Raw genomic sequence first — 17,995 nt, forward strand, 5'->3', positions numbered from 1 at the left:
ATACGATGTTCACACATTCTGACTTGGGGGAAAAAATAGTGGTTAAAAGCACCAACTTTGGAGCCAATGCCAGCAGTAGCTAGATGACCTTGGGCAAGTTATTCAGTCTCTGTGCCTCATTCTCTTCACCCCTAAAATGGGGATGATAATAATACCTACCTCATGGAATTGTGAAAATGAGATGAGTTCATCCTCCAAACAGGGCCTGACATGTAGTGAGTACATTTAAGTGTTAGCCGCTGCTATTACTGTTATTTTCTTCATCTTATGGATGTGGAAGCTGAGGCCCAGAGAGGTGATGGGACTTATTCAAGGTCACCCAGCTAAAAAGTGGCGCACATTAGGATCAAGGCCAAGCCTGCTGAGCCCCAAGGCCTGTGCCATTTCCATCGTTCCCCACTGCGCCTCTTAAGTCACGTGTGTAGTAACTGGGACAGAGGCAGTGTGTACCTAGGGGGATGACGCAGCAGCAGGGACCGGGTGCGGGTAATTCCTTGTCTCCTGCTGACACCTTGCAGAGAACATGCCTGAGGGGAGAGAGAGGTTGAAGGAGTGAGGGGGCACAATATGCAGGACCCCCCAACCGGGACCCTAGGAACCAAGGGAAGGGACAAGGAAGAGTTGAATTTGATGTAATACCAGCCCCCAGGGCGCTCTTGGCCTGTTGATGGGGACAGACAGGGACACAGCTGAGACCACCATATTCAACAGAGGCCCTAAGAGAGAGAATACAGATCCTGTCTGAACCCTGGGGCCCCTCAGAGACAGAAGTTGGCACCTGGGGCAGCAGGGAAGGCTTCCTGGAGGAGTGGAACCTGAGGGTAATGAGATAAGGAGATGGGGCTTGGGGCAGGGGGCAGTGAAGGCAGGCAGGAATGGCGGAGGGCACTGGAGAGGCGTGTTCAAGCTGTAGAGAGGCAGAGCTGGGCAGGGGTCAGAGCATGGGCTGAGCCTGGGGTGGGGGAGCAGGTGTGCCCCCCCACCCAGCCCGGTGCCTGCCCAGGGCAACTCTGAGGCCAAAGCAGCAGAGATAAGCCAAGCACCCGACAGTCCCTGGGGGAGGAAGGTGGGGAGGGAAGAAGGGCTTCTAGCAACTTGCGGCTGCCAGTCAAGCTCCCAGGAGATGTAGAAAACAGCCCAAACTGATCTGACAGGGCCAAAGCCCGAAGTGGGAGCATTGCCACACGTGTGCACACATGTGCCCGCACACACGTGGCCCGCCCGCCTCAGCAGCCCTTGGGGAGTCCACACACATCAGGAGAAGTAGGTCAGCATAGCAGCCCAGCGCCGGGAACTCTTCCTGGTGGGCAGGGGGAAGAGTTCAAGATGAAGAGGGTGTGCGCTCATCAGCACCCCTCGGGGTGGGGTGGGGTAGGGTAGCCGCACACTCTCCACAGGAACGGCCTTACCTCTCCTGGCTACTTCACAGCAGGTCGTTCTCACTCGGCGTCCTTTCCACCCAACTAGCGGGTGGACACTTGATAAGGAGAGAGAGCTGACCCCTTCCAGCCCTGCAACCAGAGGAAGACTTGTGGGGAGATGTCACCCCACTTTAGCCCTGCAGCAGGAGGGGCCCAGTGCTGTCCAGCCCGGAGCAGGGACTGCATAGACTTGACGACGGTGCCAGGCAGGGTTGGGTTCAACACACTGAGGGTGGCGGAGGAAGCAGGGCTGGGTGTCAGTGGGTCTGGCGCCATCCCTCCCTCTTGAGGTCTGTGAAATGCGCTGGAGACGCTCTGAGGGCATCGTGTGGGACTTTGGCGGGCTCATGAATGGAGGGGAGGGGCCCGCATGGGGGAACAGGATCCTGAGGAAGCAGAAGGGGGCGGGAGCCAGAGCAGAGGAGGCGGGGACGGCTCCCTGCTCCCCCAGCCAGCCGGGAGGACGTGCAGATGGAGCTCCGTTTGGGGCTGGGTGGGAGGCAGGAAGTTCCCTCCTGGTGCTCCTCCTCTCCGCGTCAAGTGGGAGGCTGGGTCGTGCCGAGGGGGAAGGGGAGGCAGAGGAGGGGAGGAGGGTTTGGGCCTGGGAGAGGAACGGCCGGGCCAGGGTGAAGATGCCAGGCTCTCGGGGAGGGCTCACCCCTGCTCCCAGCCTCCAGCCGAGCTCAGCAGGCGAGCATGGAGGTCCTCCGAGTGAGAACGTGTCCACACCTGACACTTTGGGAGTGCTTACTGTGCACCAGGCACCAAGCACTTCACGTCCTTTGACCCTTAGGGAAAAGATACTATTATCCTTTTGCTAAGATGGGGAAACGAGGCACAAAAAAGTGAAGTCACTTGCACGAGGGCATCCAACTAGCGAGTCATAGAGCCAGGCTTCAAAGTCGGCAGTCTGGCTCCAAGTCTGTGCCTTCCCTCAGAGCCGCGGGGTGGTTCTGCAGGGGTGGCGGCTGAGGGGTGGGCTTCGGCTGCTGAGAGTGCTGGGTGGTCCACCTGGGACTGGAGGGAGAAGGGAGTGAGGGCAGAGGAGCTGCACCAGGAGGCAGCTCCCGAGGGTCCAACCTAGAGCGGATTCAGCGCTGGCCTCCCCTGCTGGCGCGCACACAGACACAGACACGCGGGCACCTGCTCCCGGAGGCTCGGCTCCCTGGTCTAAGCCTCCCCCATTAGACAGACGAGAAATGCAGACCCCAGATGGGCGTTCACTGTCACTCAGCCCTGAACTCTCGCCACTGCAGCTCTCTGCCCCCCTCCCCGGCACCATCTGGAGTGGTACCCCCAATGGGGTGGGTGTATCCAGGAAGGCCTCCCCACCCAGCTCGTGTGAACATTGAAGGGGTCGGTCGGTGAATTTGGAGGGTAGGGGTGAGGGAGGGCGGATCTTTGTAGGACAGGCATTCTGTCCTTGTGTCTGGGGAGCCTGTGCGGGGCCCTGGGGCTACAGCTGTAGCTGTGTGTACCTGAGCCAGGCTGTGTGTTGTCGTCTGAGGTTGGGGGAGGGATTATAATGCTGTGATGGGGGTGTGGCCACACCTGCACCGCCCTGACAGAGTTTCGTCTGAGACCCCTGCCCTCAGACCTTGTCTGCCCCTCCCCCTGCCTTATTTTCTCTATGGCTCGTGTCACCTTTTATCATAATATAATATATAATATATAATTCATGGGTTCACTGTGTTTTGTCCATTTCCCCCCCTAGAACGTAAGTCCTGTGAGGGTGGGAGTCTGGTCTATGTGTTCAGTGCTCTGTCCCCAGGGCTCCAAACAGCACCTGGCAAACAGCAGGTGCTGATCAGTACTTGTGAACTGGAGCACTCATGTGAACTCAGTATGTGGCGTGTCTTTGTGTGACATAAAAACGTGTGCCTTGCCTGGCACAGTGTCTGGATGATAGCACGAGACAGGCCAGCGGTACCCAAGTGGGGGCTGGGAGGCAGTGGCTGTGTCTCTGGGGAGTGCTGGCTCAGGCCTGGCCCTGAAGCTTTGGGGGAAAGGTGATGCAGCAGAGATACCTGTTGCCCCCTTGTGGTCATCTTCGGCCTGTCTTCGGGCCCAGCCCTGGGGAGGGAGGAGTAGGCCCTGGCTTGATGTCACACCCCTTGCCACACACCAGGGAGAAGATGAGCGTGGGCTGCCCAGAGCCCGAGCCGCCCCACTCCCTGCCCTGCTGTGGGCCAGGGACCGCCCCTGGGCTGGGTGCAGGTGTGCCCCTCCTCACTGAAGACATGCAAGCGCTGACCCTCCGCACACTGGCCGCAAGCGACGTCACCAAGCACTACGAACTCGTCCGGGAGCTGGGCAAGGGCACCTATGGGAAGGTTGACCTGGTAGCCTACAAGGGCACAGGTGAGTGTCTGCAGGGTGGCCAGCTCTAAGACAGGAGTGGGGACTTGGCTGGGGCTCTCTGCAGGGGCCAGGAGGCCAGCAGGAGGCAGAGTCAGTGGTCCACGTGGAGAGAATGTGGCCTGAAGCGGCCCAGGGAGGAGGGGACCAGGCAGATGGGACAAGGGAGCAATCTCTGGGCAGAGTGCCCAGACTGGAGGGTGGGCTGCTTTGGGGCCATCCAGAGTGCCTTTGGGACAGCCAAGGGGATGCGCCCGGGGACATCTGGAGTCAGGGGAGAGGTCAGGGCTGGCGGTGGTGTCTGGGGAATCACCAGCATATTGGTGATAGCAGCCCCCAGGGAGGTGGACCGAGCTGAGAGGGGGTCCTCGGGAACAGGGCACCATGCTTACAATGGGTGGGAGAGGGCCCTGTGAGCTCAGTGTGGCCGTCTCCATTTCTCAGGTCACTGAGGACTCTGAGACCCAGAGAGATTCAGTCACTCAGCCAAGGTCATGCAGCTACAGAGGGTGTGAGCTAGAATGAGACCCCAGTAATCAGCTCCAGGGCCTTCTTGCTTAACCCCTGAACTTGATGCCTTCCCCACAGTGTAGGCTCACAGCAGTGCCCACACAGCCAGTCAGGGACAGGGGCTGCATGAGTGCCCACAGCTGCACACAGAGGAGACAGGGACAGTAGGAGGAGTACTGGACATGGAGTCACCTGAGCTTTGCTACTTGCTTGCTGTGTGACCTTGGGCAAGTGACTTAACCTCTCTGTGCCTAGGTTTCCTCCTTTGTAAAATAGGGTAGCATTAATGCCCAGCTGATAGGGTCCTAATGAAGAGTGAGCTGTGCACATGAAGTGCAGAAGGCAGGCCTGTGATGTGTAAGTGCTCTGTGGACACAAACGTGTGTCACACAGCTATGCACCCAGGTGGCTACAGATGCCTGCTCAAGCTCAGAGTCAGGGACGTGTGCCTTGCAGGTCCTCATCTCTCCGTGTCTAGTGCCTTCTTATTTATTCATCCATTTAAGAAACATTTGTTGAGTACCTACTATGCACCAGACTGTTCTGTCGGCACTGGAGATACAGCAGCGAACAAGACAAAGGTTCCTGTACTCAGGGAGCAGCCTTCTAGGTGGGCGAGACAGACAGATAAATCGGTACACAGTTTGTCAGGAAGAAAATGAGAGGATGGAGAAAGCAACAGGCCCTCCTCATCGAGGGCTTCAGGCTGGGCATGGAGGACCCAGGCTGACCGCTGACTTGCTGCATGGCCTTTGACAAGTTCCTTCCCCTCTCTGGGCCTCAGTCTCCTACCTGTGAGATGAGGAGAGTCACACCCGCTGGGGCCCTCATCGTGCACTGTGGCTGGGACAGGCTGTGCAGACAGGCACGGGTGTGTGAGGTGCAGGGGCGCAGGGAGAGGGGTCTTCACCACTGTCACTGTCACCTGGCCAGGCACAAAGATGGCACTGAAGTTTGTGAACAAGAGCAAAACTAAGCTGAAGAACTTCCTGCGGGAGGTGAGCACCACCAACAGCCTCTCCTCCAGCCCCTTCATTATCAAGGTCTTCGATGTAGTGTTTGAGACCGAGGACTGCTACGTCTTTGCTCAGGAGTACGCGCCCGCCGGGGACCTGTTTGACATCATTCCTCCTCAGGTACATGGGTGGTGGCCGAGGAAGGGGAGACTGTCTTCTGGGTCCCCAGAGTATGAGAGTCGAGGAGGAGTCAGGCGCCTCCTGACTTATTCATTTATTAGGCGCCTACTGTATGTCAGTCACTGTTCGGAGGGCTGGGGATACACAGCAAACAAGACAAGAGGTCCTGCTCTGGTCCTAGAGGGGGAAACAGACACTCTGCAATCGGCCAGATGATGCACTGAGATGAGGAGCAGCCAGGGTGATGGGATGAAGTCCAGCAGCCCCCTCCTCCGCAGTTGCATAGAAACAGGTGGGGACCCAAGAGGGGAGGTGGCAGGGCCACCAGAGGCTTCCCAGAGGAGGTGCCCTGGAGTGGGGAGAGTGCCCGGGGGGATTCCAGGCACCTGGGTTTGCAGTCGGCCAGGGTGAAACTGCTCTGCCGCTCACCGGGTAAGGGACAAGGCCTCGGTGTAAGGGAAACGGGCATATAACCATATAACGTGTGCTGCGGAGTTGAGGAGTGGTGCGGGATAGGGCGCTTTAGCAAAGCACCTGGCCCAGTGTAGGCGCTCTGGACAGTTGTTGCGGGAAATGTGGGGAAGGTGAGGAAGGTGGGAAACCACGGGGCCAGGGAGGGAGCCGGGGATGCCCAGGTGGGATGATGGAGGGTGGCTGGCACCGGATCTGCCCAGGAAAGGGACCCGGAGGGAGTTCAGGCGAGCGGTGACAGGGACGGGAAGGAGAGGACCGGGTTGGGGTGGGCCGGCGCCCCTGATCGTCTCTCCCGTCTGACCGGCCGCAGGTGGGGCTCCCCGAGGACACGGTGAAGCGCTGCGTGCAGCAGCTGGGCCTGGCGCTGGACTTCATGCACGGCCGGCAGCTGGTGCACCGCGACATCAAGCCCGAGAACGTGCTGCTGTTCGACCGCGAGTGCCGCCGCGTGAAGCTGGCCGACTTCGGCATGACGCGCCGCGTGGGCTGCCGCGTGAAGCGGGTCAGCGGCACCATCCCGTACACGGCGCCCGAGGTGTGCCAGGCGGGCCGCGCCGACGGCTTCGCGGTGGACACGGGCGTGGACGTGTGGGCCTTCGGCGTGCTCATCTTCTGCGTGCTCACCGGCAACTTCCCGTGGGAGGCGGCCTCGGGCGCCGACGCCTTCTTTGAGGAGTTCGTGCGCTGGCAGCGGGGCCGCCTGCCGGGGCTGCCGTCGCAGTGGCGCCGCTTCACCGAGCCGGCGCTGCGCATGTTCCAGCGGCTCCTGGCCTTGGAGCCCGAGCGCCGCGGGCCGGCCAAGGAGGTCTTCCGCTTCCTCAAGCACGAGCTCACGTCCGAGCTGCGGCGCCGGCCCTCGCACCGCGCGCGCAAGCCCGCCGGGGACCGCCCGCCGGCCGCCGGGCCGCTGCGCCTCGAGGCGCCCGGGCCGCTCAAGCGGACGGTGCTGACCGAGAGCGGCAGCGGCTCCCGGCCCGCGGCCCCCGCCGTCGGGCCCGCGCCTGGGCCCGCGCCTGGGCCCGCGCCCGTCCCCGTGCCCGAGCCCGGCCTGGCTCCCCCGGGGCCCCCCGGCAGGACCGACGGCCGCCCAGACAAGAGCAAAGGGCAGGTGGTGCTGGCCACGGCCATCGAGATCTGCGTCTGAGCCGCCCCCGCCGCCCTCGGGCCCGGGGCGCCGTGCAGCAGCCAGGCCGGGGCGCGGGGAGCCGCCCTGGGCCGAACCGGCCAGCACCCCGCGGCGGCAGGAGGGAGTAGTGGTAGACGCCCGGCCCGCGGCGGGCTGGTGAGATCGCCACCAAAAGGAGCCAAGCCCCCCAGGCCCGAGGATTCAGAGGCCCCCTGACACCAGGAGCAAGGGAGCTTGCCGGCAGACTCCCCACACCTCCCTGAACCCTGGAACCCTGACTAGTTGCTCCCGGCCCTTTGCACCCCCTGGCAGATCATCCTGCAGGCCCACCCCCGGTCCTGCCCTCCCGGCCTCCCCAGCCCCCAACCCCCACCCTGGGCACGAAAAGGGGCTGAAGTGCGGAGGCAGAGAAGGGCCTTAGGGCCCCTGGGCACTGGCTGGGAGGAGGGCGATGAGCTGAGGGCGGGGGCGTTGCTCAGCGGCCACCTGCCCCTTTCCTGGGAGGTTGGAGGGAAGGGACCAGGCCCCCTGCAAAATGTAGCAAATGTCTGGAGGCTGCAGAAGTGTGTATGTGCAGACACAGGGCCCAACTCCCCACCATTCAGTCCCCAGATGAGGACACTGAGCCCAAAAGGAGGGCAGCCAGCCGAGACCACACAGCCAGGGAGGTGGAGCTCTGGAGGCCCTCCCCTCCCCCACAGGGATTTCAGGACGACTGAAGGGCTCTGGGGCCAGGGACCTCAGCTGCCCCTGCATCCCTAGGCCAAGGGAATGAGTGCAGAGCCCAGGGCCGGGCCCGCCTAACCACCGCACCTTCCCCAGGCCCGGGAAACCTCTCAGATCCTTCTCAGTCCTCGCTGCCCCAGCCCAGACTCAGGGGGCCTGGGCTCTTGGCAGGCGGCCAGGTGATCTGTGCCAGGAATTTCTCCTGAGTTTCTACTGGGGTCCAACATGTCAGCCTGGGGCTGACCCCATCCTCACATGTCCCAAGTTTCTGGTACTGGGGTGTGGGTGTGAGAATGGGAGGCCCTGGAAGTGGGAGGGGGTGAGTGTGTGAATAGGTATGGGTGCAGCGTGAGTGCACGCGGAGTGCACATGTGTGCGTGTAGCCTCGTGTGTTCAGTGGCTGCATCCAGACGCCTCAGTAACTCTGCCCCAGGATTCTCAGCGGGCAGCTGCCAGAGGGCATCCAGGCCTGCGGTTCAGCACACCCCTCAGGGAACCCGGCAAGGAGGCACCTGCAGGTTGGTTCAGGACCCTAGGCAGCAAAACAGACCAGAGGGACCCAGCCTCACCCAGCACGACTCCACGACCCCCGCCCCCTCCGTGGAGGCCTGGGACCCCGCAATAACCTCAACATGGGTGAGGCTGTTCCCTCTGCCTGGCAGTGCCCCATCCACTGTCCCGGGTCACACCTTCCAGGGTTCCTCCTGGGGTTCTCGGCCATTTGAGGGGGCTCCCTGATGGGCCAGGCTGACCAGAGGGACCCCTCTGGCCTGAAGTCCCCACCTCTCCATTCACCCTCATTCCTACCGCGCAAAAGGGCTATAGGTCCCCCTGCCCTGCCCGGGTCCAGTTTACAAACAGTGTGCGGTTGCCCCAGGGCCTGGCCCCCACTCCTCCTTGGTGTGCCCACCCCTCTTGAGACCCACCTCCCCAGCGGGCATTGGGGCCCTCCACATGCCAGGTAAGTAGCAAACCCCTCCTCCCACCAAGGGCCAAGTCTCAGAGAAGGCCCCCCCATCACTGCCCCCGGCCCACCTGGAGCCCATCTGGGCACCTCTCCCAGCCGCAACTTCTCCTTTTGCCTTAGGCCTCTTGACATCCTGTCTCTCCTGCAATAACAAGGAAGCGAGATTCCAAGTAGACGCCCCTTGCGTGCGCCCTCTCACACTCTCTCTCTTTCTCTCTCTCTCTCTGTTAAGATCCTGTCTGAGAGTCTCTCCCTCGTCGTAGTATCTAGGATGTTAGAGTGGGGAAGGGATCGTAGTTCTGTAGCCCAGCCCCTGTTTCCGGAGGCACAGAGAGGGGGCAGCAGCGACCGACAAGGAAGCAAGACTGGAACCCGGTCTGCGCCCTCCCCGTCGGGGCCTTGCTGCCGCTGCCGCCACCACCTCTGCTGGTCGGGCTGGGACCCTGTGCCCCTTAGGAGAGGTGTTGGTCACAGATGTTTACCTCAGTTTATGTCACTGTCGAAGAAAAAATAAACAGCAAAAAATTAATAACATCGTAAATATGAAGACTTAGAAGAGAAAAAAACAAAACAAAAAAAAAACCCTCGCGATTCTTCTGTGAAGGTGTATGTGTGTGTGCGTGTGCGCCTGCATCTCTGTCCTCCCCCGGGCAGGCCGGGTCATCCCTGCCCTCTGTCCCAGCCCTGTGCCCCCCACACTGCCCCCTATCCTTCGGTGCTTCCCAGAGGCCCCTCTGAGCTGGCCTGGGGGGTGTGGGGAGCCCCTGGGGGGGGAGGCAGGGCCACAGGTTAGCTAGAGGGTCCCCCACCAGGCCAGCTGAGCAGAGCCCTAAGGCTGCCCGTGCTCCCCGAGCCCACTCTGTGGCCGGCAGGACAGTCATGGTGGCTGGCGTCGGCATCCAAGCCTGGCTCAGAGCCTGGGTGGAATCCCAGCCCCAGAGCCCCAGACCCTTATGTTGCCACCGTCCCCCGCCATGTGTTTGTAAATACTCTGGCATCCATTGGCCCTGAGAAGGTTTTTAAATGTGTTATTTACTTCTCTAATCATGACAATTGCTATAAAATAAAAGTTTAGAAAAATTACCACTGGGTGGCTGTCTTGTCTCAGATATGGGGTAGAGAGGGAGGCACACAGAATTACTCTGGAAACTGAAAACTTGACAGATGGTTTAAGGTAGGGTCTGCAGAGTCCAAGGGCAGCTACTCCAGGGCTCCTGCGACCTCTCCTGTGACTTAGAGTAGGCCCAGGCCAGGGACTGAGTATGAAGGGAACGAGGACCCACGTTCTGGGGGAAGAGGCAGGGACTTGTCCTTGGACTGGAGTCCAACTTCAGCATGGAGCCCTTCAGACTGGGCAGGAAATAGAGGCAGAAAGCCCAGAGGAACAGAGTAGGCGATTCATCCAGCCGCTGCTCAGCAAATGTTTACGGAGTGCATTCTGTGCGCCTGGCTTCCTAGTGGGGCCTGGGGATGCACCAGTAAACAGGACAGATGGGGCCCCTGTCCTCAGGCAGCCAGCGATCTAATGATGGAGCAGACATTACCCACATGGAAGGCTGGGTGCTGGGAAATTACGTAACTGAAAAGCTGTTCAAGTTTGGAGGCGGCAGGAGCTCCCTGAAGACGGAGACCAGAGTTGTCTGGGCATCGGGCACAGAGGGTGTGAAGAAGCTGATTGGCAGTGGCTGCGGATTCAGAGGCAGCAGGCAAATGGCCGTTCTAAAGCAGGGGAGTTGGGGCCGGCTGTGGGGAGTTTCATGATTCAGCATTCATTCGGCAAATATTTATTAATTGCCTACTTGTGTCAACAGAACAATTCTGTTGGCTCTGCCTTCAGACACAGGTCCACCCAGAATCTGAGCTCACTCACCACCGGCATTGCTCCCACCGGAAGCCGGCAGCCCTCCTCTGCCTGTTGCCCCTCACTGGTCTCCCAGCTTCCTCTCCTGAGCCTCTTCAGGCTTTCTTCAGTACAGCAACCAAAGTGAGTCTTCCCATAGACAACACCTGTCACTCTGTTGGAAACATTACGAAAGCTCCCTATTTCACCCCAAATCAAAGCTGAAGTCCTTACAGCAGTCTCCAAGGTCCCAGCCCCATCCCCTGCTCCACCCCCGTGCTGTCTTCAGGCCACGTTGGCCTCTAGGAAAGCCAAGCACACGCTACCCTCAGGGACTGTACCCTTGCCTTGGACTCTCCCAAATCTCCCTGGAGCCCCCTCCCTCCCCTCCTTCAGGTCCCTGCTCAAATCTCAGTGGTCACGGTGGGGTGGGGATGGTGGTGTGCTGAATTGGGCGATTGGGATTGACATGTATACACTGATGTGTATAAAATTGATGACTGATAAGAACCTGCAGTATCAAAAAACAAACAAACAAAAAAAACAACTAATACTAAACTTTCTTTGGGTTATTTGTATGGAAATATGTTAATATAAATGTTTCAGACATTACAAGAAGTTTCTAAAAATCTTATATGTTCTGGTATAATGTTATAAGTCATAATTCTAGTTATTACTTTAAAATGTATATCTCAGAAATAACTAAATTTCCTTGTCAATTGCATTATTATGAACTTTCATCAAATCTTTAACTGTGGTCATTTTTAAGTCTTTCGTCATTTACAGACAGTTCTGGGTGTACTCTGATGCTTTTGCAAAAATGTTCCTATAAAAGGGTTTCATCTTCAAGGCATTCATGGAAAAGACTCTGACAAGTACAGGTTTCTGGTAACTGACTATACTGCTGAACTGAATGAATAAGCATTTTCAGACCTCTAATGGAAAACTGATGAATTCATAAAAGTGCTAACCAAAGATCAAGATGAAAAAAAATTAATTACATGGGACTGAGTGAACTGATGAGGATGATTATAATTTTTGTGACTTTCTGTTTGAAAAAAAAAAAAATCCCACAAGGACTCAGAGGCCAAAAATATACAAATCAATTTTCACTGCAAAGTAAAGGAGCTGTTACAGTGGAGGATTACTGGACTGAATGTCAATATTATGACAGTGTGAGTGTGTTTCATGTTTGGTAATTGCAATCATTGTTGCTTTTGTTGTGGTCATCCATTTACAATGCTTGGTGTCAGTTTATTTATCTCTTGTACAAATAAAATACAGTGTGTGTGTGTGAAAAAAAAAAAGAAAAATCTCAATGGTCAGAGACGACTCCCTGGAGCAAATGACCCTCACCCTGCTTCACTCACCACCACTCGCAATACCAGGTATTTGTTTGTTCTCCATCTCTCCGCATTAGAACGTAAGTTCCATAAGAGAAGAGTCAGTATTTGGCAAACTGCTACTCCCCTCCCCATTTCCACCTCACTCCTAGGACAGGGCCTGGCACATGACACTCAAGAATTGTTCAAATGAATGAATGAATGCCCAATACTATTTTAGGGGCCGAGGATACAGCAATAAACAAGATAAACAATCCCTATCCCCTGAAGCTTACTTTCTAAAGACAGGCATTGAATAGGTTACATAATTATCTATGAAATTGGGTGGGGGGGGGGAGTTAAAAGAGAGAGAGGGGAAAAAATAAGAGAAAAAACAAAATCCACCCAGACTAGATCAGAGGGGGAAGGACTCCTCCTACCCAAGAATTTGATCAAAACCCTGTCACTTCAAAATGTCTGCCACTTGTCTGCAATCATAAGGGCGGATACCTGGGGGCAATAATCACTTTATTTAAGGGAACATTTTAATGGATTGTTAAGGGACGGAGGGGAAATCTATGAATGTACAAATATCCCCTCTTTGTAACTCCCAACGTGTCAGAGAATGCCAAGACTTACCACTAGGGGGCCTTGGTTTTCTGCACTGTTGCTTCTGTCTGCCTCTCAGCATCACTGCTGAACTCATGCATCCTCCAGGGTGATAAAGCCATCATCCTGCCAGAACAAAGGGGCTTGACAAGAAAGGTTTACACACACACACACACACACACACATACACACACACACACACACACACACACACACACACACACACAGAGTTTCAGAACCCAACCGACCCCTGGAACTCCTTAGATCCTTCTGTTTAGCCTGGGCCACCTCCCTTTAATCATGGAGAGTTCCTGCTCCAGAGCACTTAGTGTCCTTTCCTGTCCACAGTCTTCAGTCAAGACTTAGTCCCTCAAAATGTTTCTTTTAACATTGAACTTCAGAAGAGAAGAAATTGTATTCTTGATTGCTTTTTCCCCAAGGTGCTCCTTGAACCCCATGCAAAATTTCCCAACTCCTCGCCAGTGACAGCTAAGTATGCCAAGACAAGGAATATTGGAAGGGGCAACCTCAAAGCTCCCATTATACCCTTCATGCAGGGCAATGGATGCCTACTCAACTTGCATCACTAAGGGAGAGAGTCCCCACACGGCATCTCTGTCTCAAAAATGTAAAGCCCTACCCAGCCATCTAGTGACTGGTCTGGGGGTGGAAATGTGGGTGTAAGAAAAGCAAATTTGAGGTATTTACTGGCAGTTGAGGGGAGGAGAATATTCATCACCTAGCTTTGGGTTAATGGAGCTTTGGGACAATGGAGTAATTCAGGGGTTTCCATTTGGAGCCAAAGAAGGGCAGAAAATGGATGGTGGCTTCAGAGGCCAAGAGCTCATGGGGAGAGCCAAGAAGTAGGCTGTATAATTAACCTACTGTATTGTATACTTGAAAATTTCCAAGAAAGTATATCTTGTGTTCTCACCACATAAAATTCTAACTATGTGATGTGATGGATATATTAATTAGCTAATTATGGTGGTGATCATTTCATAATATACACACACATATATCAAAACATCAAGTTATACACCCTGAATATATACAATTTTTTTTTGGCCACCCCGTGCCGTGCAGCTTGTGGTATTTTAGTTTCCCGACCAGGGATCGAACCCAAGCCCTCTGCAGGGAGAGTGCAGAGTCCTAACCACTGGACTGCCAGGGAATTCCCAATATATATAATTTTTATTTGTCAATTATACCTCAATAAAGCTAAGGAAAAAAAGGAGTAGGCTGAGCATGGCCTGACTTGAGAGACAGTGAGCCCCAACTTGGGAATCCTCAGAGAGATCATGGAGGCACGTGGTTATCCTTAATATGTGGTGACGGGCTCGTGTCATTTATTTTGATGTTAAAGAAAAATGGAGGGTGACTGCAGAAGGTGGAGGATTGGGGGTTATAGTTAATTACAGCTGTGATAAGGACCACAGGATGCTAAGAATAACATAAGACGTAGTGGGCATCTGCTATTTCTTGTTCTGCACCCATTCCCCTCTCTTTGGGTGACAACACCCCAAGTTTTCCCTTCCATGTTCTTGATCCATGTGGTTCCGGTGGGGCTGACTCTACCCCTTGGCTCCATGGGGTGATCACATGACCCAGGTCTGGTCAAGCAGCATATTCCTACCCCTGAGCCACAGTGATTGGCTCAGGCTTATATAACTGGGTAATACAAGGCTCCTGGCCTTTCTCTACACCTATTAGGGAAAAAGTATGCTCTTTTCATTAGAGTTGCTAAGCTTGTGGGATGTAAGCCTGGACCACTTGGGGAAATTCTGGCCAAGCATGAAACCTACACAGAGTGAATGAAGCAGGGCCAAGAGATGAGGAGCGATGGATTAGGATGACATCTGAGCACAAGAATTCATGACTGAAATTAGATCTAAATGGGTTTTGCAGTTGCATGAGTCCATATATTCTCACAAATCCATTTGGGTTTGGTGTCTGTCCCTTGCAAATCAAAGAGTTTTGACTGGTACCCAGAGAAACCTAATCTGTAAGACCCCTGAAACCACCAGTATCTATCGAGCCCTGCCCCATAGCAGCCACTGATCAACACAGGTAACCTTGATCTCTAGAAGCCACTGAGCCCTTCTGGGACGAGATGCTCACTTCTGAGGCTGAGATTACCGGAGTATTCATCAGGACTCATTGATCTCAAATAACAGAAAACCCATCGCAGACTGGTTGATTTGAAACTGATTTGACGAAGTCCAGAATTAGAACCAACTTCAGGTGCAGCTTAATGCAGAGGCTTCAACTTCAGCGCTGGGATGGATTTCCCTCTCCATCCGCTCTGCTTCTTCTGTGTAAACTTACTCCTGGACTTCTTCCTCTTTCCTTGTGGTGTAGGATGGCTGCCAGTTGCCCCAACCGGCATGTCTCAGAGTGATTCCCAGCAGGAAAACATGAGACCCCCCCTTCCCCGCTGTCCTGCCCGGCTGCTGTTTGCATTGTGTTTGGTTGATCCTGATTGGATCCTGTATCTATTGCTGATCCAATCACCAGGGCCAGAGCAATGCCATTCTCTGACTGGCTGAGACCTTGTCACATGCTCCACCCCTAAGCCGGAGGTGGTACCTCACTCCAGTAACTGACTGAGGGAGTAAAAATGTCTCCAGTGAAAAATCAGGTAAAGGTGTGGTGGATGTATCATTTGGCTCCAACTCGTCACCCTTCCCTGTACCCATGTCCTTTGGCAGATTATTTTACAGTGCCCTCCCACCATGGGCAAGATGACCTGCCCAATCTCTTGACTCTGCAATCAAACATGTGACTTGCAGTCAGTTGGATGTTAGCAGGTGTGACCCCGAGGCTTGAAAGGAGGCTTGCTCATTGGTGCTCGGTGTCTCTTACCTTCTGCCGTTGCCATGAAACCAAGTTTGTTTCTTATTCATGGACCAGGGGATAACTGCCTTTGTATGTTTCCCTGTTTTTCTTTACTCCTTATCGGCATGCATACGTAGCTTTAAGAACTGGAGAGTATTGCAGTAGGTATCTTTTTTTTCATGAATTTATTTGATTTATTTATTTTTGTCTGCATTGGGTCTTCCTTGCTGCGCTCAGGCTTTCTCTGGCTGCGGCGAGCAGGGGCTACTCTTCGTTGCGGTGCGCGGGCTTCTCATTGCAGTGGCTTCTCTTGTTGCGGAGCATGGGCTCTAGGTGCCCGGGCTTCAGTAGTTGTGGTCAGTGGGCTCAGCAGTTGCGGCTCACGGGGTCTAGAGTGCAGGCTCAGTAGTTGTGGCGCATGGGCTTAGTTGCTCCGCGGCATGTGGGATCTTTCTGGACCAGGGATCAAACCCGTGTCCCCTGCACTGGCAGGCGGATTCTTAACCACTGTGCCACCAGGGAAGTCCCCCTGGCAACTGGATTATAAAATGCATAATTTGGGACTTCCCTGGTGGTCCAGTGGGTAAGACTCTGCGCTCCCAATGCAGGGGGCCCGGGTTCGATCCCTGGTTGGTGAACTAGATCCCACATGCATGCAGCAACTAAGAAGTCCACATGCCACAACTAAAGATCCCACATGCTGCAACAAAGATCCCGCATGCCGCAGCTAAGACCCAGTGCAGCCAAAATAAATATTAAAAATAAAATAAAATAAAATGCATAATTCATGCAAAACTCCTGAGTCTTATGAGATACCAGAGAACTGAGGAGAGGCATAGGTTCCTGGAATGTGAGGGCCATAGTCTGTATCTTGGTCCTGCTGTCCTGGAAGGATTCAGAGATGCCCTCTCCATCAACTGCAGACCTGAGGTCCTGCAGCCATTCTCTAACTAGGGTCCCCAGGTCCCTCAACTCCTCCCAGGCTCAGAAGATGCCCCAACTTTTTCTGCCATCATCTGCTTCCCCTCCCACCCCTGGAAAAACAGTCTAAAGTAACTTGCATGCAGCGACCTGGGAGGTGCAGCGCTGGTTTGCAATGGGGAAAGAGGGGTTTCTTTCTTACCAGCTCATCCATGGTGTCTGTTGTGGTCCTGACCTGAGGATGCAGCCATGGAGCTCCATGAGGATCCTGGACTTCAAGGGGTCTCAGAGCTCTGCTGGCTGAGGCCAGAAGTGTGTCACAGCAGCTCTTAACCTGGCTGTTCACTAGCATGACTAATGTCAGGATTTTAAAAAAATATTTAAAGATAGAGGAACAAGGTAAGTGACACCATGAGGAAAGAATCTGGGAAATCCAGAGTGTGGGGTATTCTACAAGACAACCGGTCTCTTCAAAAAGTAAACGGGGGACTTTCCTGGTGGCGCAGTGGTTTAGAATCCGCCTGCCAATGCAGGGGACATGGGTTCGATCCCTGATCCAGGAAGATCCCACATGCCTCGGAGCAACTAAGCCCGTGCGCCACAACTACTGAGCCTGCACTCTAGAGCCCACAAGCCACAGCTACTGGGCCTGCATGCCTAGAGCCCATGCTCCGCAACAAGAGAAGGCACCGCAAGGAGAAGCCCGTGCATCGCAACGAAGAGTAGCCCCCGCTCACCACAACTAGAGAAAGCCTGCATGCAGCAATGAAGACCCAACACAGCCAAAATAAAAATAAAATAAATAAATAAAAATAAATAATAAAATAGAGTTCTGTTTAAAAAAAAAAAGGAAACAGGGAACTTCCCTGGTGGTCCAGTGGCTGAGACTCCATGCTCCCATTGCAAGAGACTAGGGTTCAATCCCTGGCCAGGGAACTAGATCCCACATGCCTCAACTAAGAGTTCGCAAGCCACAACTAAAAGATCCCGTGGGGCTTTCCTGATGATGCAGTGGTTAAGAATCCGCCTGCCAATGCAGGGGACACGGTTATGAGCCCTGGTCCGGGATGATCCCACATGCCACGGAGCAGCTAAGCCCATGCGCCACAACTACTGAGCCTGCGCTCTAGAGCCCGCGAGCCACAACTACTGAGTCCATGTGCCACAACTACTGAAGCCCATGCGCCTAGAGCCCGTGCTCTGCAACAAGAGAAGCCACCACGATGAGAAGCCCGCGCACCGCTACGAAGAGTAGCCCCCGCTCACCGCAACTAGAGAAAGCCTGCGCACAGCAATGAAGACCCAACGCAGCCAAAAACAAATAAATAAATAAATAAATAAACTTATTTAAAAAAAATAGAAGATATAAGAGAATTATTGTTAATTTTCTTGGGTATGATGAGAGCTGGAGGCTATGGAGGAAGATATCCCTATTTTTAACCGATTCATGCTGAAGTCTTTAGGGGTTGTGTCATGGTGTCTACAACTAACTTTCAAACATTTTAGCAAAATACACACACATGGCCCAAGCAATACGGCAATTATTAGTAATTATTGAATCAGATGATGTAATCATTATACCATCCTTTCAACTCCTCTGTGTTTGAACATTTAAAAAATAAAAAGCTGGGGAGAAGGTATGACTGCCGCCTAATTGAGTGGAGCCTGCTCTCATCAGCCCTTCTGGGTCGTTTAAGGACCTTGGATTCTATCCTGAGTGCGTGAGGAAGCCCTGGAAGGTTTTAAG

General features: G+C 54.6%; 1 protein-coding gene across 6 annotated transcripts in view; it reads left to right on the forward strand.

Annotated features, from left to right (window-relative positions):
* Positions 1–9,801, forward strand: part of SBK1 (SH3 domain binding kinase 1) — a 51,909-nt gene extending 42,108 nt beyond the window's left edge. For all 6 annotated transcript variants that reach the window (XM_082359678.1, XM_082359674.1, XM_082359677.1 and 3 more), the window contains 3 exons: positions 3,550–3,782; positions 5,223–5,425; positions 6,210–9,801. In XM_082359678.1, coding sequence (XP_082215804.1) covers positions 3,557–3,782; positions 5,223–5,425; positions 6,210–7,043 — 1,263 coding nt within the window. In that variant the 5' untranslated portion in view covers positions 3,550–3,556 and the 3' untranslated portion in view covers positions 7,044–9,801. The remainder of the gene's footprint in view (positions 1–3,549; positions 3,783–5,222; positions 5,426–6,209) is intronic.
* Positions 9,802–17,995: the final 8,194 nt, after the last annotated feature.

This window comes from Balaenoptera borealis, assembly GCF_965194805.1.
Source record: "Balaenoptera borealis genome assembly, chromosome: 16".
Classification (NCBI taxonomy): Eukaryota; Metazoa; Chordata; class Mammalia; order Artiodactyla; family Balaenopteridae; genus Balaenoptera; species Balaenoptera borealis.